We start from the raw sequence: 22,904 nt of genomic DNA, 5'->3' as shown, positions 1-22,904 counted from the left end.
GCAATATACAATATATACATTGAAGAATAAAATTTTTGTCATACAAAAATTTTTGGAATTTAACTTGTCTTCTGCAAAAATAAAAGTAATGCAATATTTTTTCCTCAAGGTATATATTGTATATATAAAATGTTTTTGAGAAAAAATTTATTCGCAAAAACCCTTCTGAATAATTTGAATCACTAAACGATTTACAAATACAACATGTATATATAAACTAATCCACTATTAAATCAAAGCTATCCTGGGAAAGTAAATCTGGTATCATATTGTCACTTGATATCTCACAATCAACATTCGGAATCACTCGCACAATATGTACCAAATCTCGCTCTTCATGAATAACATTAAATCGTTTTTTCAATTTTTGCGATAAAATTTCTGCTGCAGTAAACTTTTTCCAAAACCAAACCAGATTTTTCAGCACGTTTTGCCAAAATTTTAATTCATCATCCAATAAATTAATTTGTACTTCACCAATAAAATTGTTTGAAAAGTATCGATATGCCTTTCCCTGCTTATATTCGCATTCGATCCTTTGAACCAGATCATGTTTATTTGAAACTTCATGTTAATATCTTGAAATGTCACTGAGGTATAATGGTGGCCATTGCGAAATTCCATTTTCCTCTTTTATCCAACCTGCTTTCAAATCTGAAGGATCTGGAATGTTTTCTCCCTCAACTAAAAGTTTATTTACATATTCCTGGAGTAAAGTTTTCTCAATATGCTCCCTCTCTTGGTCGACTGGTACACGTTCTTCATACGCTGCGAAAGCGCTAAAAATAAAACAAGTAAAGCATAAAGTTGATATCCATAATCACAAAAAAGCCCTAGCTCTGTAAGCAACACAGAAGCCACTGCACTGACACAGCCACAGGCTGGCTCTGAAGTTTAAGTTATTCAATGCTTACTCACCGGTCTGTCAAAACTTCGATTGAACCAGCAACAGATTTATTTCGAAGGGAAAGAAAGGATTTTAATGCCTTAGAACTCCACAGCTTGAAATCCTCAAGACTGAGTTCTCCAAGTTCTGGAACTTCAGAATTGTCTGTTCCACTGGCGCTGATACAGCTTGGAATTTCGCCATCCATCTTCTTTAATCACCAAAGAGTTTATCAAAATAATTTGTGGGTTTAGTATTTAAAAATACTGTTTGTTTTTTTGTGGATATAATATCCTTTTTTAACTTTTTTTTATCAATGTTTACTTTTCGACCTACTTCTCTCACCTACTAACCGCAACTGTCCTTAAGTTTTGCTCGAAATTCTTCCGTTGCGTAGAAACAAGTGTGTAAAAAGCGGACCGGAACTGAGACCGTAAAAGAGTGTATTTAGAATTGCGATTTGATGTTGATTAAAAATCTACAAAACAAGAAATCCTGTTGGTTTGAACACACAATACAATTTTAAAAAGATATCAATAATATTTTTATTTTTTTTTCAATCAATTATTTTCAAAAACCATGAATAACAAAAGAATATACCCAAATGACTATACAGTATATGATATAAACAAAGATACAACACTGGGTAAGGGAAAAAATTGATTCCTGCAAAACCCAATTGGCTAGACCTGTTTGTATCATCACCATATCATATTACTGCTATTTTAATTAACAAATTTGTGAATGAGGAAAAAAATATAACTTATGAAAGGCAAGGAATTTATAAAAAAATTTTTGATGTGATTCTCAAAAATCTTTACAAAGATATATCGGAATAGAAGTAGTGGCAGGAAGTTGAAAACAGGTACTTTGGACTTTAATTCTCAAAAAATGTGTTATTTAATACAACAATAAACGTAAAAATGCAGGTAAACAAGAGGTGGACATTTCCCCGTGTTAAGCAAAAAAGGGATCTGCTGACACGTCCTAATTTTGTGACATACGTCTTAATTCCGTGATGTGTTTTTCCAATGTGAGAAACACTGAATTATGTCTATTTTATTAATGATCTAATACGGATGTTATACGCTAGAGCTGTTTGTTTGTTTGTTCGGTACATACGCTAGAGTCTACTAAATAATATAAAAGTAGATGCGCAGGTTATTTCACTTCGATTTGAAAAATCTCAATAACATAACAAATGCAAAACTCTGGACTTCATTGGCTATAAATTGGTGATGTAACCAACAATGTTGTTGTCTATAATAAAGTGAAACCCTCTGTTTACAATTGTATTTGATTGATGTCAATACTGGGCCGAAGAATCATCTGAAATGACAAATTTCAAGATGATTGTATCATCATAATGAAGATACAAAACCATTTTCAACACTGGTATAAATTTTAAAGATAAAATGATAGAGAATAAAAAAATAGAATCAAAGTGTGTAAGTCTGCGTAATGAGTAGGTAGCTAAAAGTTCCTTAAATGATGCAATTAAAATGTTTTAAGCTGCAAAATGATATGAAATCAATGTAAAACCATAATGGAAAGACTAAGATGAGGACCAAAAACATACATGAAAATCCACAATAAGTAACCAGTAATCGGTGTATAACATCCAACACATGTGTAATATGACTCAAAATGGCAAAAAATCAACCAAACTTTTGTACGGAAAGCAAAAAGGCACTTTTTGAGCAAAAATGAATATACGGCGCGCCATCAAACAAGTTTTCGTTCCTGAAGTCGCGTTTCAAACACTGGCTACTTGAGGTGTGAGGCAATACTTGCACAGGAATATGAAATAGGTTTATCTTAAGCTAAACTTTACTACACTATAATAAATACAACATTATAAGCACTAGATCTTAGGATATTCTTTTAAAATTCAATGTCGACCCGCTTTATAAATAAAATCTTTACCGCCTTGGCTTAGTTTCTCATGTAATCTCGCACATGAATTGGCTCCGCGTAAAAGATTCACCAATGTGTTCATTTTTTTCCAGAAACTGTTATAGTGAGTATACACTACAATGGAGTAAGCCCTATACGATGGAGAGCATATCGAAAACAAGTACGAAAAAAGTACTGTAAATATAATTATTTTTGAGAATAGATTATGTTGAACACACGTGTCCTTAGCGTTTAACATTGGCGACGAGAAATTATATTTTTAACGAAAGATCATAAGCAACAGCAGAAATTTATTTCATTTTCAGAAGACAATAATCTTGGTGTAATTCCTTTGTATTCTGTTTATTACAAGCTATGGCTATTTCAACTTTTAACCTTTCAACTTTTCCGAAGTTCGATGCGGATGATTTTACTGCAATCTTATCTCGAAGGGAAGAATATAAGAAACGTTTTTTGAAATTGTGTGTCGCTCTGAGCGTTGAAGAAGACGAGCAGAAATTAGCCTTATTGCTTATTTACATTGGCGTATGACATATACGATCTTTTAGTACCAGGTACAGATGAAACGTTTGCAAACGCCATTACAATATTTGATGGATATTTTTCACCTAAGAAAAACATCGATTATGAAGTGTATACATTTGGAAAATTAAATCAACATCCCGACGAAAACATTCATCAGTTTTTCATAACGGTTAAAACAGAAGGCGAACAAATGTGACTTTGGAACAAATTTGGACAAAGAGCTTAAACAACAAATTGTGTTACACCAAAATTCGTAAACACGCATTTAAGAATACAGCAATTAGTTTAGCAGACTTAATAATTTATGGAAAACATTTGGAGGATGTAGCTCAACAAGCCGGTGATGTAGAGCGTTTGATGAATCCACAGAAAGAAATTAACCGACTTACAAAGAAACTGGAAACACTCAGAGGTAAGAACTTGTCCAGCAGAGGAAATAGCAGTAGCCGAAAAGATAACCATAAAACGTGTTATAGATGTGGGAACAACTACCCACATTCTCAGGCATGTCCGGCCGAAGGGAAAAAATGTAATAAATGCCACAAGATCGATCATTTTGCATGTTGCTGCAAAAGTAGTGCTAGGGGTTCGGCGCTCAGTGAACAACAAAATGGCTACTTCTGATCCTCTAACTCTGGTGCTGAAAATGTGAATATTTATTTATGTTATCTACCGCGGCGAATGCTAACAACAACAACAGTAACTGTATTGCAAGTGTGCGTTCTAATTCAAATCTCTTTAATAATAGCCGTATTCCGTCTGCCTTTTTGCGCGCGAAAAAAACATCGTGCTACGGAAACACGAAATATGCGATATATAAAGAACGGGCGACCCCGCTGTTTCTCCTCGGGTTAGCACACCCGTTTCTGTTAACTGTATGTGATATAGATCGGCAACACTTGTGCACTGTGACGCGTTGGTTATCAGATACAGCCGTATGTCTGTATCTCTGGAGATAGCTGATAACGCTGGCTATCGGTCGCAGCCTGTTAGGCTAAAAACAAAATGGCGACTGTAGATGCAAGTGATCCAACAAACTTCTTGGAAAGTAATTTTTCAGGTTGATATGGACCTTTATCTTTATGATGGAAGATTAACTTAATTTGCGAGTTCCTTATTCTACGACCTAAGCATCAAATTGTTGGCAAATGGCCTAGGTAGTGGTGGTGTGATGTATATATAGCTAGCTAGCTGGCTTCTTTAGGTTCTCCCCTTTTGAAGGGATAGGCTAGCTAGCTACCTAACTACCTATCTACCTTCTCTCAAATGCTTCCAGAGAGACCTTAAATACGGTTCTAGAGTATGTGTTTAAAGCTCCCATTTAAGCTAGCTACAGCTGTAGCTTAGCGTCCCTACAAAGCCAACTATATATATATATCATGTTAAAAACAACTAAAAGCATCTTTCATCCATCTGTTCAAAGCTCCCGTAACAAAAGAAGTTTACCTTATTTAATTCATAGCGTGCAAGACATGTATATATCTATTTGTTACAGACAATTAAGTTGCAAAATTTTAGGTTTTCTTTTTATTTGCATTCTCCAGTATGTTACCTTATTAATGTTGGTGTATAATTTGGTGAGTAAGTGAACAAAAAACTTTGTCTTATATCTCAAGTAAGTGCAAAAAGAAATTTATTGTTAAACCAAAGCAAATATTGATTCGATTTAAGTCTTTTGTCATGGAACAAAAGTTTTAATACCATATAATAACATCCAAACTGAAATTGCTAAACAAAAGAACAGAATTAATATCGAAGTGTCGTCATAGTAACAAGTTTTATTTGAACAATTTTAAATCTGTGCCTCCGGACAAATAATTTAATACGTCTTTCTTTTAACTGTTTTTATCAATTGTATTGCTCTTTTATGTCTATAACTTGTACATATCCCCACCGGATTTACACAGTTCTTTAAAATTTGTTGAAGTAGTTTATCACTGTACATTTGATAATCGTTCAGCGTGAAACTGACAGTTATGTACTTTTAACTTATTTTCAAATACATTCAATTTTATATATATATATAATATTTATATCACTAAATAAATTTTAAATTTGGTGCTTCTTGATTAAAGAACTTTAAAGTATATTTAGGTGTCCTAATCAAGAATTACTGATATTTAACAGCCTATACTAAAATTGACCTTATAATTGTTTGTATTTTGATAACGATTGAGTATTGTGTGATCTATAGACATCGGTAACAGTTGCGTACTGTGATACGATGGTCATCGCTTACAGCTGTATGTCTGTATCTCTGGAGACAACTGATACCGCTCCCAATCGCTTTACAGTTGAGCCAAGTTTACCGAACAAGCTTGATTCCGGAAATTATACATCTAAGAAAAGTAAAGTAAAAAAAGATGACAGCAATGCTACGAACGAACCCATTCCCAACGAGCGTGTTTAGTTTTATTTTCCACATTTATCTGCCTTAATTTACTTTACGGATTCGCTTTATCATCACAACTATAGAATAGCTCGATGCTAGCTAGCTAGTTAGACTATAACTCTTTAAGAACTTTTTTCCATAGGTTTTCCACAGGTTTTGCAAAGTTGGTTTAGTAGGTTTGGTTTGGATTCTCCCCTCCCTCTGCTACAACATATTAGGTGCTTATTACTTCTTATCTAATGTGAAGTGGATGTTTACTAATGTGCTTAGGCAAGTTCTAAATTACCATTTCTTTAGGTCTAGTACTGTGATGTTCAATACTCAGTAGCGGATTGACATTAAATTTTTACAAATGGAAACAAGAAACTTTCGGAAAATGAGTGGCATATTTTAGGTAGCAGCTAGCTAGCTAGATTTATCAGCAAAAATTATATAAAAAAAGGAACTCTGTTTACTCCAAGGGTTGTCTTTTATTGTGGCTAGCTCAACGGGATTGAAAGCGCCATTTTGAATTTCGGGAATAATTTAGGAATGTGTGGATATATTTGGAGAATTTTCGGTGAAATCATGAATTTTAGTCAAAATGTTGCCCAAACTCTCTCTTATGCGGGCATTTGGGGCTTATTAGCACCCTCATAATCATTACGAAAATTTTTTGTCACCTACTCCTAAAGTGATAGTTTATTCAAAGCAAAGGAGGTTATACATGAGGAGAGTATAATTATTATGATTGTGAACTTGGCGAAAAACATATTCTTTAATAGTGTGCAGTATAAAAAATTGATGTTGGCTGACATTATGAATAAAAAATACCTTTTTTTTTCGTAACGATCTATGTTAAATATAATATATATACATTATTAACAATGCCATTTGCAAAAACCAAACGTAAGGGTGCTAGAATAGTTAGCAGTCGGTTGCATAATAGCAGAGTTAAAAAAGTTTATAAGAGTGCACCATATCAGTCATCTACCAACAATGATATCACAATAAGTCAACCTTCATCATCTAGCAACAATATTTTTGATGCAGAACTTCACCATGTCTGTGAGTTTCTAATAAGTGGCGAAGCTGTTGTTAAAACTGGACTGTACTAAAAGTCCAAAGAAAAGAAAATTGAAGGAAATTAAAAACTGAAGATACTATATTGGCATATGGAAATAAGTATCATCTTATGCTTTCAACCAATTGTGTAAAATGTGGTGTAGATTTTTCAAATACAGCTTGTGTATGGTGTCAATCATTGCAGCAGTTGTTGCAAAGAATTTCATAGCAGTATTCCATTTCATTGCATGAAAGAAATTACTGTGAGTTATTTCTATGATTTATTACACAGTGTTCACTCTCAGCCTTTTACATGCAAAACTAAAACTTTATTTTAGGGCTGATATAATAGGTTTATATTTTTGGTATGGATGCAACTTTGTGGCATTGTGTGTAACAAAACATCTACTGATTCTTTTCATTGGGTTTTAGAATCATTTTGAAGTAAAAGAGTACAAATACTACCGAACGTTGTGCAGCAAACATGTACAAATGTGTTCGTCAAGATATACTCGTAATATGACAATTATTGGTTAGTATATACATATATTTGCAACAATTTGTATATATATACAAGACTAAGCAACCGTATTTGTAGCATATATATATATATATGTTATTAAAATGAAAACATAAATTTTCTCATTTAGGGTATTTGCATGAATGTTGTGTGTATTTTTGTTCATGCAATAAAGAACTGAATTCTCTTGTGCAGTACAATGTATGGCCTGCAACTCCTACAAAGCCACTAACAGCTGTATCTATGGAACTACTTTTCACTTTCATAGCTTTGCAATTAGAAGGGAAAATATCACTATTATCTTTTTGTGATGCACTTTCTTGTAAAAGTGGAATTCTTGATCACCAGTTGGTTAGTCGGTTGCAATATTGTGTGTGCGAGTCAAATGTGAGTCAAAGGAACCTTTATAGTAATTAGAGCTTGTGTAATTTTAATCATTTTTCTAGAGAAAATGTCTTTATCGCTTTTTGAAAATAGATGCAATTGACCAATTTAGACAATTTCGCTATGGCTAACTTAATTTGAAGACAGTAAGTCCGAATTATTCTGGATTTAGGAAATGTGCAGCTTGCCCCAATGTAGGAAAAAGCTTATGAAGCAATTATTAACTTTACTATCAACTTTAGGATCTTGTTAGAATAGTTTATATATATATCTAATTGTGAATAAATTTAGAAAAATGGAAGCTTGTTTTATTGTATGGATGCCAATTTTGGGTTGGTCTTGAAAAAATCTTCTTCTAAATCAAAAAAGATGCCAATACGGTCAGAGCAGTTGTTTGTTGCAGATACTGAAGTTGTTAATTTGATGGAGAAATACGACGATTCATCAGGGGAAACAAGGAAAGTGAGTAATATATTTAAAATATTTATACAAAAACACTTAACTTTAATCAAAAAAATGTTATTTATGTATGTGGCATTATGTGCATATATATATATATATATATTTGTATATGTGATATATTTTTTAGGATTGCAGTAATTTTCAAGCTGGCAACAACATCCGTTCTAAGCGGAAGACAAATAAGCTCAGTGTTACTGGTGTGTTTGGCATGTCGTGTCGACATGAATATTCAAAATTATTTTTAAATATGTGCCATGGGGAAAGGTGGGTTAAGCATATACTTATTTTTGGTTAAATTGTGTAGATGTTCATGATTTTTATATGATGGGAAATTTTGTTTTTTTCATATAAGGAAAAAGGGTGACTGACATTTTTTAGGTTGGGTTATGCTGTTATGCTGTTAGATAAGATTTTGCAGGAATCTAATGGAAAAGAATTAAATGTGCATATAGTATACGATATAGCATGTGTTTTAAAACGACACTTAGAGGTTAGTTACAAAAACTTTCAAATATCAAGTGTATGAGAAAGCGGTTCTTTAACAGCAGAGTGATAAAACAATGTTTTATAATACAATTTTTATACAGAAAAAACAAACCATGACGAAGTACAACCATTTCAATTTCGGTATACCTTTGTTTCCTTCATATGGTCACAACGTTAATTGCCAGGTAGGTAATTATTATCACTTGTTTAAGTGCTTAAGATCATAATATTGTTACTTCAATGTAGTGTGTACCTAGATAAAGAACTCCATTCGAAGACTAGAGTCATTTGGTCTCATGGACGGAGAATTAATGGAAAGACTTTGGTCATACTTGCGCTCGTTTTCCAAAATTACTAAAGAGATGACCCCCGCTCATCGCATGGATTTACTGGGTGACGCTTTAATGCATTTTGGATCAATCAAAATGGGCAATATAGGTATACATAGGTAGAATAAAGCAAAAGAGGTAAACATGATTAAATCATGTAGTATTTATAAAAGGTTTATTAATTAAGGAAATACATTGGTAAATCTTTATGAAACAGCCAATAAAACGATTAAGTCGTGCTGTGATGAACTTGATGCAATATGCTCAAACTTTCAAGGTATGTTAAGTAGTGAAGATGTTCTACAACCTTAAGACCGGGAATACTAAGTGTATTTTTCTCAGAGTTTTTTTTTACGCATGTGCATATTTTAAATCGTTATCGAATACTTCTCCGTTAAACTTACGAACGCAGAAAGTTATTTCAAAAACTTTTTTTGTTTAAACATCGAGGGCAGAGAACTTTAATTAGAAAAAGTACTTTTTAAAGCCTATATATAATTTGTTTGTCAGTTGTATTCTTAGTAAGTATCACATCAGACGTGTTGAATGCGTGGAAAAGCGAGGAGGATGAAGCGGTAACAAAACAGCCTTCAAATGCGAAAGGTAATTTTTAGTAATTTAAACGGGCGAGGGTAGGCGAGAATAAGCGAGAGTCACTATTGATTTTAAATTGATCTAGATATTGAATGGACTCAGTGCTACTATCGAAAGCTCAAATAATTTTGGAAAGAAAAGCGCCTGTCACCGATGAGTGAAAAGCTATCAGATCGAGCTTGCCATATTTCTAAAGCAGCAAGGTGGACATCCTAATTGTTTATTTACGTTAGGCATCCTAAAATTTGCGCTGTTATATTATATAAGAAGTAATATAACATATATATAAGAAATAAAAGATAACCATTTCTGCAAATTTTAGGATTGATATCACTCTCCAAAGTCTTGAAAAGAAGCATAAAGTTCTTGCACGTTGAACCGTTAGTACTCCTGAATATCGATTCGAACATAAAAACGCCTTGCAATCCTCACAAGATGAAGCCATATGCCAACTATACCACGGGGTATCAGAACGAATGATGTTGTTTGTATTAAAAAATCGTTACGGAGGTACTAATGAAATATTCAATTGTTCTTTGTTCGCATTACCATTCTTTGATGACTTGTTTCTGACTTAAACTTCCATCGTTAATCGTTCAAATTTGATACGAGGTTCTTTTAAAAAACTTAATCTCCTTAATCGAAGTTTATTACAACGTAATAGCTCTTACTATAATCAAACTGTCTGGGTTTCCCTCCTAGATGGATCTGCAATTGCTAATCGTCTCAGCGCCCAAATAAATAAAGTGTGTAGAGAAATAAAGAATCAGCTGGACGGATTAAATGACATACGGAAGGAGTTAAACGAGAGCTATTCTAACCTCAAATACAGTAAAATATTGGATGTGAACTCAGCTGTATACCAAAGTATTTCAATCCATGATAGTGTTTACCTCGTGTGCCGTATTTCGTGATTTTTTAAGTGATTCTTGTTTCCATTTTTTTATAATTTAGTATAATTAGTAATTTTTACGCACATGTCACGTGCATATTGCAATACTTGCTATTTTAGAAAACGTCAATAATTCCAGAAAATGTGAAAAGAAATTGCGTCCAATTATATTTGAGACAGCAACGAGCGTCTGAAGAGATTGGCCTTGTAAAACATGAAATGTCATGCGTTATAGATTATTAGCAAGCGCAATTTCAAATACTAAAACAATACTTGGAAACATGCGACAAGCCTGCCAAAAAGTTTGTCATCAGTGAAGTTATGGGCCGCGTGAGCGATACCTTAAATCGAAATAAAACTCTGTTCAATAGTTTCGTCACATTGAAAATCCACTTGCGAATGATGTGCTAGTTATGTACGAAGACGACGAAACGATAGATTTCGCGTATTACTCTGAGGACAGTGAAATATACTCAGATTCAAGTGAAAGTGCAGATGGTGAATATTAGTTATATTGTAAATATATATATGAAGCCGTAGTTCGATTATATAAAAATACAACGGAAGGGAATAAGGAGTATATAACCAAAAGTGTTGCGCATGACTTGTACCTGAAACAACCATCTTCATTAGACCTATTCTGAAACAAAACAATGTATTTAATACCTAAGATATTTTTTTACATATAATTTATTTTTGTTTTAAATTTCATGACTAGATATTAAAATTCGTGTACCTTACTTAACTATATAATATAATTGTTGGCGTAACTTCCTTCCCACCTTGTTTCTTCACGAGCCTGTTGCCTGTGTAGCGCAAAACGATAATTTTCACAGTAAGAAAGACGTAGAAATGAATCAGCGTCAAGCCAATGTTTTACTCTGGTTAGCCTATGGTCCATACCGAGTAACTCGGAGGCTCTGATACGGTCATTTCGAATACTGACAGAACGAACTTTATAAACAATGCCGCCGAAGTGAATCAGCGTCAAGACAATGTTTTACTCTGGTTAGCCTATGGCCCATACCGAGTAACTCAGAGGCTCTGATACGGTCATTTCGAATACTGACAGAACAAACTTTATAAACAATGCCGAAGTGAATCAGCGTCAAGTCATTGTTTTACTTTGGTTAGACTATGGCCCAAACCGAGTAACTCGGAGGCTCTAATACGGTCATTTCGAATACTGACAGAACGAACTTTATAAACAATGCCCAAGTGAATCAGCTTCAAGCCAATGTTTTACTCTGGTTAGCCTATGGCCTATACTCATATTCAGAAAGAATATTGCATAAAGAACATGCAATATTGATAAACTTCTATGATTTCACAAAACCAGAAGAATTTTTGAATAGCCCGCAGAGTAATTTATCTTAAATTAAATTTTACAAAAATGCCCAGACGTTTAGTTGTCCCCGTCTATTTAAAACAAAAGCTGTCTATAGGAGAAGCAACGATGGATATAGTGTATCATATACTAGAGTGAAACATTAGTAATCTGTTGTTTGCAATGCCAGACGCTATGTTACGTTCAAGTCCTTAGTCGTGAATCCGAACGCTGTTTTCACGCCAAAACCTATTCCTATTTTAGTTGAGTATAACGATATGGCCTCCAGCACAATAACGAAAAGAACACAAAAATCGCAGGAGCAACTTGATTTACTAGAAGCTATGTACGACAAGGGAATGACGTGTTACGGAAGAGACAACATTGGTTCTTTGACTTTACTGAGGGAAGCGGTAGAAAAAACAGGGCTAACAGAGATCCAAGTCAAGGTTCAGTTTCCGCTCTATCGCCATTTACCAAAAGACGATGAGTCACGAAAATAATTTAACACTTTATCTTTATTTAGAACTGGATTGATCAAAAAAGAAGAAAAAAGCAGGAAAAAAAACAGAAAAACTCCGTGCATGACCGATGCGAGGATTTGATATATTTCGATCCGAGTATATTTCCTCTCTGACAGGCAATGTGAACTAGTTTTTGTAAAAAATAATTACATTCATTTCACATGTTAAGACAGAAGTTTAATTTTGAATTGATATATTTTAGGTACTAACCATGATAGCGCTTTAGCATTAAAAAAAGCCATTCGAGCATGGGGTGGATTGTCAGAAATTGAAAAGTCATCGTACTGTGATAAAGCTACAAACTTCCGGAATTCAAAGACATGGGCGCACAACAACGGCTAAAAATTCAACAGACTCGCCGAAAGATTGAATCCCTGGTAAACATTATTGACTACCAGGAGAGAAATTTCTGTAAATTTATTTAAGCAAAGGTTCTTTAACAATTATTAAGTTAATATAACCCAATGTTGAAAACATTCTTCTTAATTACCTTGTTATTCTAGTGCAAAGAAATGTTGTCATTTGGCATAGAAACATTGGTTATTGATGTTGATTGCGAGAGGAATAGAGGTCACACTTCTGTGTACGGCAGCCAACGAGGTGTAGACTTTGTAGAACAGCACCATGATATCGAGAGGGAGTTTTCATGTTTCGCTGCAAGTTTGAAGTTTCCGACAAAAATATGTTTTCCTCCAAACAACGTGAATAAATATGTTAGCTTTAGCAATTATTCAGCTATTTATAATTTTAGGTGTTTCTGAGAACAGTGCCAAAGCTTCAAAAAGTGATAGAGACAAAGTTACTGAAGCGCTTAACAAAAAGATATGTAAGTATTTTGCACTTTCATGCATCAGAGCTAATAGCGTTTTTTGATATGACGATTATCCAAATATTTGATATAAGATATCAAAAAAACGCTACAGGTCCTACAATTCGACGCTGGTATACGAGGCTTTCTGCGATATTTATGATGTTCATACAAATATTTAAATAGATTTAGCATCATGTGGAAAATTGACGCGTGTACCGTATCGAAAGATAACTGAAGGCGAAGTAGAAGTTCTCGGAATACCACCGGGTTTAATTTTTAAGAAACCGTCAAACTGTACGAAATTGGAACTATCCATATTATTGGATAACATGGAACATCCATTACAGAAAAACAGTTCTTTTTTTACATCATATCATACCTTAAGGGAATTAATTTTACGGGAAAATGTTTCGAAAAAAAAAAATGATTTTCGCGAAGTTAGCAAGTCCTAATATTTTGCGAGAATGAATTCCCTAAAAATTAATTCCCTTATGGTCAGGTCAAGTGCCAAAAATAATTTACCGCAGTCTAAGTCGTTTGTTTATATTTGTCATTTAAAAAGATTTATGAAAATAATATTTTTTCAAGGAAAGAAACTTTGCGGTTCGCGGTTTTTGGCATTTTTACTGGGAACGTTTAGCAAATTTTTGCCAACATTTTACAGATTGGCAAAAATTTGCTAAACTTTCCCAGTAAAAATGCCAAAAATCGCGAAACAGCAAAGTTTCTTTCCTTGAAGGAATAAAACCTTATTTTCCCATAGTTATACAGCGAAAAACCAATCCCACCAGGGTCACCAGATTAGTCTCCAACCTCCTACCGACGCAGTCGTAGAAAATATTGAGGTTGTCAATAAAAATATGGAAGATGCGGTGACTGAAATTTTGACAGATCCTGTTTCCTCAAATGTAAAGAAAAGAAAGAAAGGAAGTCATAGAAAAATGAGTCAGCTTGACGACAATTGTCAAATGCTTGAGCTGACCGATAAAGTCCCGAACACAAGAGGCCTCGACATAACCCTTCAAGAAGTAATGCCAGTATTGATGAAGGCTTTGTCGATTACATCCTGAAGGATAGAGATAGAGAAGGTGAAGATCAAAATATTACAGAATACCTGATAAAGTGGATTGGTTATGAGGTACCAACGTGGGAGCCGGAGGAGAATGTAAATTCAGCTGATGTAAAAAGATATTTTTTGAACAAAATGTAAAGCGTGTATTTTTATTTTAAAACAACAATTTTTTTTGCGCCTTCGCTAGTTTCTTATATTGCTTTCTGCTCAAGTAGTGAACGATAAAACTAAAACTAATCGGCTGGCAGGATCGTTGTGGCCTAGGAGGCCGGGGGCCACAGCCCTCTTAAAATATTTGTCAATCATGGTAAATATGAAGGAAAACGCAGAGGATGCGTTTTTACCAATTTAAAGGGTAAAATTTCTCCCTTTCAACAACAACAAAAAAAATTTGTGTCAGTTACGGCCCTGAGTCAATGTAATCGCCTGGGTAATATAATTGTACAGGGGACTTGAGATGGTAAGGGAAATTATAATTTAATGCTAAATTGCACATGCAAAATTACAAACATAATTTTTTTCTGTTTTACTTTACAATAGTTTTACATAAAATATAACTAATTTGGTTTGTCTATTGAAATTGAAACCTTTCGCAAGATGCTGACCGTGCAATGAACTCCCCTGAACATCCATTTACGTGACTTATTGAACAAATAGTCAAAACACCGTACTCCAAGGCAATTGGGATGCTATAAACTATTCTTAACTCGAGCAAATTATAAAACATGTATGCATGCCTAACAATACAAAACCCTCTCAACCTTTCTAGAAAAAAAATTATGCGGGGCTCGCAAACCAACATGATTATCTATGCATTTAAAAACAAAGCGTTCAATGCGACTTTCAAGGAGCGCATCTTTGAAATTCAGAGGTTTTAATTCCATAATTGTTGCAACAGTAAATACAAACGCGTAAATATCGGTCATGTATGGCACGCCGCTTCCCCTATACAATTCTGGTGCCACGTTATGATGATCGGTTAAGTTCTTTTTGAAACGTCTTTAACGTTAGATTTCGCACAAGACACTCGACATGCGAATGAAAACCCGATAATGACCGGAGTGAAGTCACTACCTTTCACCATGACATTTTTAGGAATTATGTTGTTGTGTAACACTCCTTTATCAAATAAAAAAGAGAGTGCTTTAGCTAGCCCAATAATCATTTGTTTCATTATGTCTTCTGTGGGAAATATTACCTTCCGCTTCAGCAAAATTTTTATGCTGCTATCCCCTTCACAGCTAAGCACAGAATGAAATTTTCCTTTGGCGTGTACAATACCAAAGACCTGTACAATATTGGGATGATTCCCAACAAACTGTAGCAGTCGTGCTTCGTGGCTAACATAAGCTAGGTTGCGCAGAGATGTTTCCTCTTTACCAAGTGCTAAGTAACTTTTTAAAATTACAGAATCTCCATCGTCAAACACAGCACGGGTCCTTTCTGCGAAATGAACCATTGGAAGCCAGGCCGGAGATTACCTCACTTGTCAAAATTGTGGGCGTTTGTTCTTGTAAAAACGGATCGCCATTATGGAAGAACGATGAAAACAACGATGCATCAACCATTAGTGACGATCGAGAATGTCCAAGCTGTTTAAACATCTTTAGCTTTGTGAAATCCGCACATTGCAGCATTATCGAAGAATTTTTCTCTTTCAGAATGTGTATAGTCTTCTTTTGACTCGATACGATCTGCTTGTATCTTTCAACAGCTTCTTTTGCTTTATTCAATTCCATTTTTAGCTTTTCGTTCTCTATGGGCACCGGAAAGGTAAAGGTAAGCCGTTGTTTTTTTGAGTCACGAGAACAATCCTAAGTAAAATAAGCAAAAAAGAAAATTAATGTTTATTAAAGAAATATTTGAGCAAGAAAAAACAACATCTATTCTGCAGACTTTTCCAACTCATTAGTTTGTACTCCAGAGTGTAAATCATTATGTACTTCGGCTATGTCGTTTTCATGTCCGCCTCTTGTAAAGGTGCCTATGTATGTTAAAATTGGAAACAAAGTGATGAGCATATTATAATTGCCACAGAAGTGAAAATATGGAAATGAAATATCTCCTACCAGAGTACTTTTCAATGCTGCCATACCAAGTGTTAAATGAAAGTCAACCTGAAGGTAAACAATAGTAACAGCCGAGTTATACAGAAAAGAATTTTCTCCTTAAAAAGTTGAACTAATATTCTCTATAGTATTTGCTTTTCAAAACTGTGTAAAACTCGATAAATTTTGTCTTTAAGCCATGTCATTTTTATATTCAACAAAATCGTTAACACATAATTGTTGCTTTAAAGATTTACCAAGTCAAAGCGTTTGGTCAAATCCTCTTCGATATGACGAAAGAAATCTTTTACCGAGCATGTCTTTAACATACATTTAGCCTTTCGCTGAAAAGAACAAATTATAAATTGTGTTGCTAAAATAGTTGTTTTAAATGCACAAGAACAAAGCTCTTTCATTGTTGACAAGAACTTTCCCAGAGATGTACAGCAACTATTCTTTCTAAAAATATATAAACAAATAACTAGTGTTACAATACCTCCAGCTGTTCTCGAAGTCTTCTTAAGACAGGACGCTTTTGTTTGGAATTGCCTTAAGTACGGGAGCTACAGCCATTCTGACTTGATTCCACGTGTCTAAAAAAAAGATCCTTGAGCAGGATTAAAAAAACCCAAGATAGATAAAGGAAGCCTTGTCGACTAACTCTTAATTTGATAATTTAATTTTTATAACACCTATCTTATCAGGTAATGCCAGGTCAATTCAATTATGCTTCTTACTTTACCCTACCTGACCTTAATAATTAATACATGGTTAAATATGGTTAGACTTAATTATTAATTATTTAAATAATAATTAATATATAATTAAATATTGTTAAGTCCATACATTATTGTGCTCATTCGCATCAATATCAAAGAAAAAATTTTAACGACAGAAATATATGGTAAAACACATTATTCAAATTTAACAGAAGGTATTCTAACTAAGGGGTTGTTAATCTCATGTTGGGATTTTCCATCAAGAATAATTTATCTGCAACAAATTTCTTCAAAAATATGCCCAATCGGGATTTGAACCCGAACCTCCTGTGATCTTACATGTATAAAACGGGCCTTGAAATTAAGGATACTTCATGTGAGAGCACAAATTAGGTTTAAAATTGTGTATTTTTTAGACATGCACCCAACAACATAATTCGTTCTGATACCCCGTGGTATAGTTGGCATATGGCTTCATCTTGTGAGGATTGCAAGGCGTTATCTTCGAATTGATATTCAGGAGTGCTAACAGTCCAACGTGCAAGAATGTTATGCTTCTTTTTAAGACTTTTGAGAGTGATATCAATCCTAAAACTCGCAAAAATGGTTATCTTTTATTTCTTATATATATGTTATATTACTTCTTATATAATATAACAGCGCAAACTTTAGGATGCCTAACATAATTAAATAATTTTTTTCACTCATCGGTGACAGGCGCTTTTCTTTCCAAAATTCTTTGAGCTTTCGATAGTAGCACTGAGTCCATTCAATATCTAGATCAATTTGAAATCAATAGTGACTCTCGCTTATTCTCCCCTACGCGCACCCGTTTAAATTACTAAAAATTACCTTTCGCATTTGAAGACTGTTTTGTTACCGCTTCATCCTCCTCGCTTTTCCACGCATTCAACACGTCTGATGTGATACTTACTAAGAATACAATTGACAAACAAATTATATATAGGCTTTAAAAAGTACTTTTTCTAATTAAAATTCTCTGCCCTCGATGTTTTAACAAAAAAAGTTTTTTAAATAACTTTCTGCGTTCGTAAGTTTAACGGAGAAGTATTCGATAACGATTTAAAATATGCACATGCGTAAAAAAAAACTCTGAGAAAAATACACTTAGTATTCCCGGTCTTAAGGTTGTAGAACATCTTCACTACTTAACATACCTTGAAAGTTTGAGCATATTGTATTAAGTTCATCAAAGCACGACTTAATCGTTTTATTGGCTGTTTCATAAAGATTTACCAATGTATTTCCTAAATTAATAAACCTTTTATAAATACTACATTATTTAATCATGTTTACCTCTTTTGCTTTATTCTACCTATGTATACCTATATTGCCCATTTTGATTGATCCAAAATGCATTAAAGCGTCACGCAGTAAATCCATGCGATGAGCGGGGGTCATCTCTTTAGTAATTTTGGAAAACGAGCGCAAGTATGACCAAAGTCTTTCCATAAATTCTCCGTCCATGAGACCAAATGACTCTAGTCTTCGAATGGAGTTCTTTATCTAGGTACACACTACATTGAAGTAACAATATTATGATCTTAAGCACTTAAACAAGTGATAATAATTACCTATCTGGCAATTAACGTTGTGACCATATGAAGGAAACAAAGGTATACCGAAATTGAAATGGTTGTACTACGTCATGGTTTGTTTTTTCTGTATAAAAATTGTATTATAAAACATTTCTTTATCACTCTGCTGTTAAAGAACCGCTTTCTCATACACTTGATATTTGAAAGTTTTTGTAACTAACCTGTAAGTGTCGTTTTAAAACACATGCCATATCGTATACTATATGCACATTTAATTGTTTTCCATTAGATTCCTGCAAAATCTTATCTAACAGCATAACAGCATAACCCAACCTAAGAAATGTCAGTCACCCTTTTTCCTTATATGAAAAAAACAAAATTTCCCATCATATAAAAATCATGAACATCTACACAATTTAACCACAAATAAGTATATGCTTAACCCACCTTTCCCCATGGCACATATTTAAAAATAATTTTGAATATTCATGTCGACACGACATGCCAAACACACCAGTAACACTGAGCTTATTTGTCTTCCGCTTAGAACGGATGTTGTTGCCAGCTTGAAAATTACTGCAATCCTAAAAAATATATCACATATACATATATATATATATATATATATGCACATAATGCCACATACATAAATAACATTTTTTTTGATTAAAGTTAAGTGTTTTTGTATAAATATTTTAAATATATTACTCACTTTCCTTGTTTCCCCTGATGAATCGTCGTATTTCTCCAAAAAATTAACAACTTCAGTATCTGCAACAAACAACTGCTCTGACTGTATTGGCATCTTTTTTGATTTAGAAGAAGATTTTTTCAAGACCAACCCAAAATTGGCATCCATACAATAAAACAAGCTTCCATTTTTCTAAATTTATTCACAATTAGATATATATATAAACTATTCTAACAAGATCCTAAAGTTGGTAGTAAAGTTAATAATTGCTTCATAAGCTTTCTCCTACATTTGGGCAAGCTGCACATTTCCTAAATCCAGAATAATTCGGACTTACTGTCTTCAAGTTAAGTTAGCCATAGCAAAATTGTCTAAATTGGTCAATTGCATCTGTTTTCAAAAAGTGATAAAGACATTTTCTCTAGAAAAATGATTAAAATTACACAAGCTCTAATTACTATAAATGTTCTTTTGACTCACATTTGACTCGCACACACAATATTGCAACCGACTAACCAACTGGTGATCAAGAATTCCACTTTTACAAGAAAGTGCATCACAAAAAGATAATAGTGATATTTTCCCTTCTAATTGCAAAGCTATGAAGGTGAAAAGTAGATCCATAGATACAGCTGTTAGTGGTTTTGTAGGAGTTGCAGGCCATACATTGTACTGCACAAGAGAATTCAGTTCTTCATCGCATGAACAAAAATACACACAACATTCATGCAAATACTCTAAATGAGAAAATTTATGTCTTCATTTTAATAACATATATATATGCTACAAATACGGTTGCTTAGTCTTGTATATATATACAAATTGTTGCAAATATATGTATACTAGTCGATAAAGCCCGTGGAAAAATCCACTAAAGCAGGATAAAAATTTGGATGTTAATGAGATATAAGAATTTAAAGATTTTGCTGACGTCAGCAATGGCCCCGTCAAAACTGATAAATTTTTTTTTAGAAATTTGTATACCTGTTGCCTCTATCGTATAGATCTTGAAACGCTGATCAAGAAAATGTATAGGATTATGTACTTTTGACAAACGGTTGCAGAGATATTAGGGTTTAAAGGTTTTTTGATGACGTCATCAACCCACCCATTCCGAAACGGATTTGGGGACCCAGGTTTGGGAAACTTACCCAAATTGGTCCTAGGTGGTCCCTAGTTACCCACGCAGGAGATGACGTCAGTTATTTCCACCCGTTTCCAAGTTATTAAGCCTTAAATTTAAAAGTGCAATGCAATGGCTTCACTAATCTTAATATACTTTCCTTTGACGTCAATATTGCTTTAACGTCAAAGTTTGCTAATTTACAGAACAAATTTATAGGCGATGTTTTATAGACTTTATAAAAGAAATTTTATCCACTTTGCAAAAGTCACAGACAGAAGCTCCGTATTATTATAAGAGACTAGTAGATTAGGCCCGTGGTAAAATCCACTTAAGCAGAAAAACAATTGAAAAGTTCTGTCATTTGAATTTTGATGACATCAGCAAATATTTCAGTATATTGAATATGCCTTTTACTAAAAATAATAATCTGAAAATGCATAAAAAGAAAGTATATAAGTCATAATTTAACAAAAAAGTTCTTAAAATCTAACACAAAATATCAAATGTCAAATCGCATGAAATCCTCCCAACAAAACGTCAGACAAAATATGAAAAACAACGACGTGCATGGTGTAAAATCTAGTTAGTAGAAAGTTACAACATTGACAGTCACAACCCAGACAGTTACGACAACAATAATAATAATGTCAGAAATAACACATCTCAAATATGTATACATCTTATTATGTGATTATGTTGAAAACCTTCAATATTTTAATCTGAAATGTCGAAAAGAAAGGCTTGCAACAGTAAGCACAGATCTATGAAATAAGTTCTTTATGCATTTTAAACATTGTCTTTTCCCTAAATGCTTATACAACAATACAACCTGAACAACATAAAAAAGCCAAACTTAAACAAACTCAAAACACCAAAAAACAAAAAGTTAAACTTTGAAAAATCATTTATTCGGTTGCATACCATCCTCTCCCGCAAAAATATGCACAAAATGTAAAAATTAACCGGTTAGCAAAACAATTTTTTTGTCTCATGATCCGTACTGACTTTACCAAACATTTTAAACTGAAATGTCGAAAAAGCAATGAGCAAGGAGTAAATTTCAAATCAACAAAAATCATTATTTTGAAAACATTGTATATATATATATGGTCCTTCCTCACAAAAGTTTACAATAAATGTAGAACACAAAGGTTTATGAGGAGCAAATCAAAATAAGAACAAAAATCAGTTCAATTGGCATGTTTTATATTGTTTTCACCCATAAAATCTTCCACAAAATTGATATGAAACCCATCAAATTCAACTCAGAAAAAGCAGTCATTTAAGTGCATACAAAAATACAACTTGGAAAGTGTAAAATATCAAATTATTATTTTTAGTATATATACTTGCATATGGTCCTCCCTCACAAAAGTTAAACAGTTTCAGTCTGAACATTCAGTAATTTTTTATCATCACCAAATATTTATTCCCGTAATTACATTACTTACAGTTAGTTTAAAGCTTAAAAAAAGTTTATAAAACAAAATATAAAAAAAATCCAACTTCAGCTCACAGTCTAATTGTACAAAAATTTGTTCTTTCAGTATTTTGCATGTGGTCTTTTTCCACAAAAGTCCACAACATTTAAAAAACAGCAGTTTGCAATACAAACAATATAAACGGCAACCATACTATTCTCTGCTGAGAAATTTTAACCACAAATGCAAAAAACCCAGGTAAATTTCCCAAAAAATGTCAACAAACTTTGTAAAAATATCAACCACTACCCTTGTAAAAATATATAACCTTGTAATTTACATGCGAGCTTACAGAAGTTTAACAGGATGTCAACAACAAAACAATAAAACTTACTCCAATTAACGCACACACTTTAGTTTTACAAAATCATTCCTCTTAAAGTAAAGTTTTTCCTCACACTACCCTAAAAGTTCAATAAGTCTTTAAAAGATTTTGTGGCTTGTTACATCATAATTCGTGCTCAAATAAGATCCCTAAGTTTGACTACTAAGGTGGATATAAATAGCTAAAAGAGGAATAACAACATTAATCATCAGTTAGCTAGCTAGGTTTAGATATGGAGTCTGAAGGTAACATTAGATAAGACAGATACCCAGTTAAATATAGTTAAACTGGGAAGACGCCAGCTAGCTATTCATGCTTAGTAAAACACATATAAAGAGAAAAATAGCAATATAAAAATTATGACATTTGCAGTAAGTTCAACAAACCAAAAGTTTCGCTAGCACATTTGTTTGATAACATTAATTATGCAAAAAAGTGTAAAATAAAACGCGGTAAAATATAAAGAATTTGAAGCTCTTAAGTGACTTTTTCCTGGCAAATGCGAGTCTGCCTGGCACGTAACTCTAGCGACATAAAAACATAACGTCTAAAAATATCTAAAAAGTACTTACTATTTGTGAATCCAAATCTACTTTAAACCCAAGCTTTCATTTTCTACTTCTAACTTTTCTTTACTACTTCTAGCTCCACTCTTCACTTTCGAATTAACTTCTTGTGGCTTTTAACTTTACTTGTGTACTTCTATGTTCACATAAAATATATATAAAAAAGAACAGAGTGTAAAACCAATTGGCAAATTTTTAGGCTAATTAGTCAAATTAGAAATGCA

General features: G+C 33.3%; 4 protein-coding genes across 6 annotated transcripts; 1 reads left to right on the top strand and 3 right to left on the bottom strand.

The window, feature by feature from the left end:
• The first annotated feature begins 2,473 nt into the window (after positions 1 to 2,473).
• LOC130635942 (uncharacterized) lies at positions 2,474 to 12,036 on the top strand. Of its 2 annotated transcripts, none has more exons than XM_057445476.1 (10): positions 2,474 to 7,296; positions 7,553 to 7,671; positions 7,960 to 8,130; positions 8,258 to 8,394; positions 8,509 to 8,620; positions 8,718 to 8,801; positions 8,874 to 9,548; positions 9,625 to 9,742; positions 9,862 to 10,049; positions 10,552 to 12,036. In XM_057445476.1, exons 1-7 carry the CDS (start codon positions 7,257 to 7,259, stop codon positions 9,066 to 9,068), a joined length of 858 nt encoding a protein of 285 aa, XP_057301459.1. In that variant the 5' UTR covers positions 2,474 to 7,256; the 3' UTR covers positions 9,069 to 9,548; positions 9,625 to 9,742; positions 9,862 to 10,049; positions 10,552 to 12,036. The 2 variants fall into 2 exon arrangements, with proteins under 2 accessions (XP_057301459.1, XP_057301458.1); XM_057445475.1 differs by having other exon boundaries at positions 7,415 to 7,671.
• Positions 12,037 to 14,271: 2,235 nt separating this feature from the next.
• LOC130635434 (uncharacterized) lies at positions 14,272 to 17,004 on the bottom strand. Of its 2 annotated transcripts, XM_057444766.1 has the most exons (4): positions 16,710 to 17,004; positions 16,471 to 16,557; positions 16,235 to 16,282; positions 14,272 to 15,979 (listed from the first exon to the last, which is right to left on the bottom strand). In XM_057444766.1, the coding sequence occupies exons 2-4, from the start codon at positions 16,540 to 16,542 to the stop codon at positions 15,587 to 15,589; spliced, it is 513 nt and encodes a 170-aa protein (XP_057300749.1). In that variant the 5' UTR covers positions 16,543 to 16,557; positions 16,710 to 17,004; the 3' UTR covers positions 14,272 to 15,586. The 2 variants fall into 2 exon arrangements, with proteins under 2 accessions (XP_057300749.1, XP_057300748.1); XM_057444765.1 differs by having other exon boundaries at positions 16,471 to 17,004.
• LOC130636869 (sperm motility kinase 1-like) lies at positions 15,145 to 15,584 on the bottom strand. The gene is made up of 2 exons (XM_057446718.1): positions 15,574 to 15,584; positions 15,145 to 15,505 (listed from the first exon to the last, which is right to left on the bottom strand). The coding sequence occupies exons 1-2, from the start codon at positions 15,582 to 15,584 to the stop codon at positions 15,145 to 15,147; spliced, it is 372 nt and encodes a 123-aa protein (XP_057302701.1).
• A 1,483-nt stretch (positions 17,005 to 18,487) lies between the features above and the next one.
• LOC130635433 (uncharacterized) lies at positions 18,488 to 19,801 on the bottom strand. The gene is made up of 3 exons (XM_057444764.1): positions 19,204 to 19,801; positions 18,939 to 19,075; positions 18,488 to 18,824 (listed from the first exon to the last, which is right to left on the bottom strand). The coding sequence occupies exons 1-3, from the start codon at positions 19,348 to 19,350 to the stop codon at positions 18,677 to 18,679; spliced, it is 432 nt and encodes a 143-aa protein (XP_057300747.1). The 5' UTR covers positions 19,351 to 19,801; the 3' UTR covers positions 18,488 to 18,676.
• Between the last annotated feature and the right edge of the window lie 3,103 nt (positions 19,802 to 22,904).

Source organism: Hydractinia symbiolongicarpus, chromosome 3 (genome assembly GCF_029227915.1).
Source record: "Hydractinia symbiolongicarpus strain clone_291-10 chromosome 3, HSymV2.1, whole genome shotgun sequence".
In the NCBI taxonomy this organism is placed as follows: domain Eukaryota; kingdom Metazoa; phylum Cnidaria; class Hydrozoa; order Anthoathecata; family Hydractiniidae; genus Hydractinia; species Hydractinia symbiolongicarpus.
This window is presented reverse-complemented; position numbering and strand designations above follow the sequence as displayed.

Coding starts and splice junctions, on each gene's coding strand:
- LOC130635434 (XM_057444765.1), bottom strand. CDS start 16,629: ATGAAAGAGCTTTGTTCTTGTGCATTTAAAACAACTATTTTAGCAACA. Junction 16,283..16,470: donor TGACCAAACGCTTTGACTTG/GTAAATCTTTAA, acceptor GTTTACCTTCAG/GTTGACTTTCATTTAACACT. Junction 15,980..16,234: donor CAGCATTGAAAAGTACTCTG/GTAGGAGATATT, acceptor TATTTTACTTAG/GATTGTTCTCGTGACTCAAA.
- LOC130635433 (XM_057444764.1), bottom strand. CDS start 19,350: ATGGATGCCAATTTTGGGTTGGTCTTGAAAAAATCTTCTTCTAAATCA. Junction 19,076..19,203: donor CATCAGGGGAAACAAGGAAA/GTGAGTAATATA, acceptor TATATTTTTTAG/GATTGCAGTAATTTTCAAGC. Junction 18,825..18,938: donor AATATGTGCCATGGGGAAAG/GTGGGTTAAGCA, acceptor GACATTTCTTAG/GTTGGGTTATGCTGTTATGC.
- LOC130635942 (XM_057445475.1), top strand. CDS start 7,257: ATGTGTTCGTCAAGATATACTCGTAATATGACAATTATTG. Junction 8,395..8,508: donor AATATGTGCCATGGGGAAAG/GTGGGTTAAGCA, acceptor GACATTTTTTAG/GTTGGGTTATGCTGTTATGC. Junction 8,802..8,873: donor GTCACAACGTTAATTGCCAG/GTAGGTAATTAT, acceptor GTGTGTACCTAG/ATAAAGAACTCCATTCGAAG.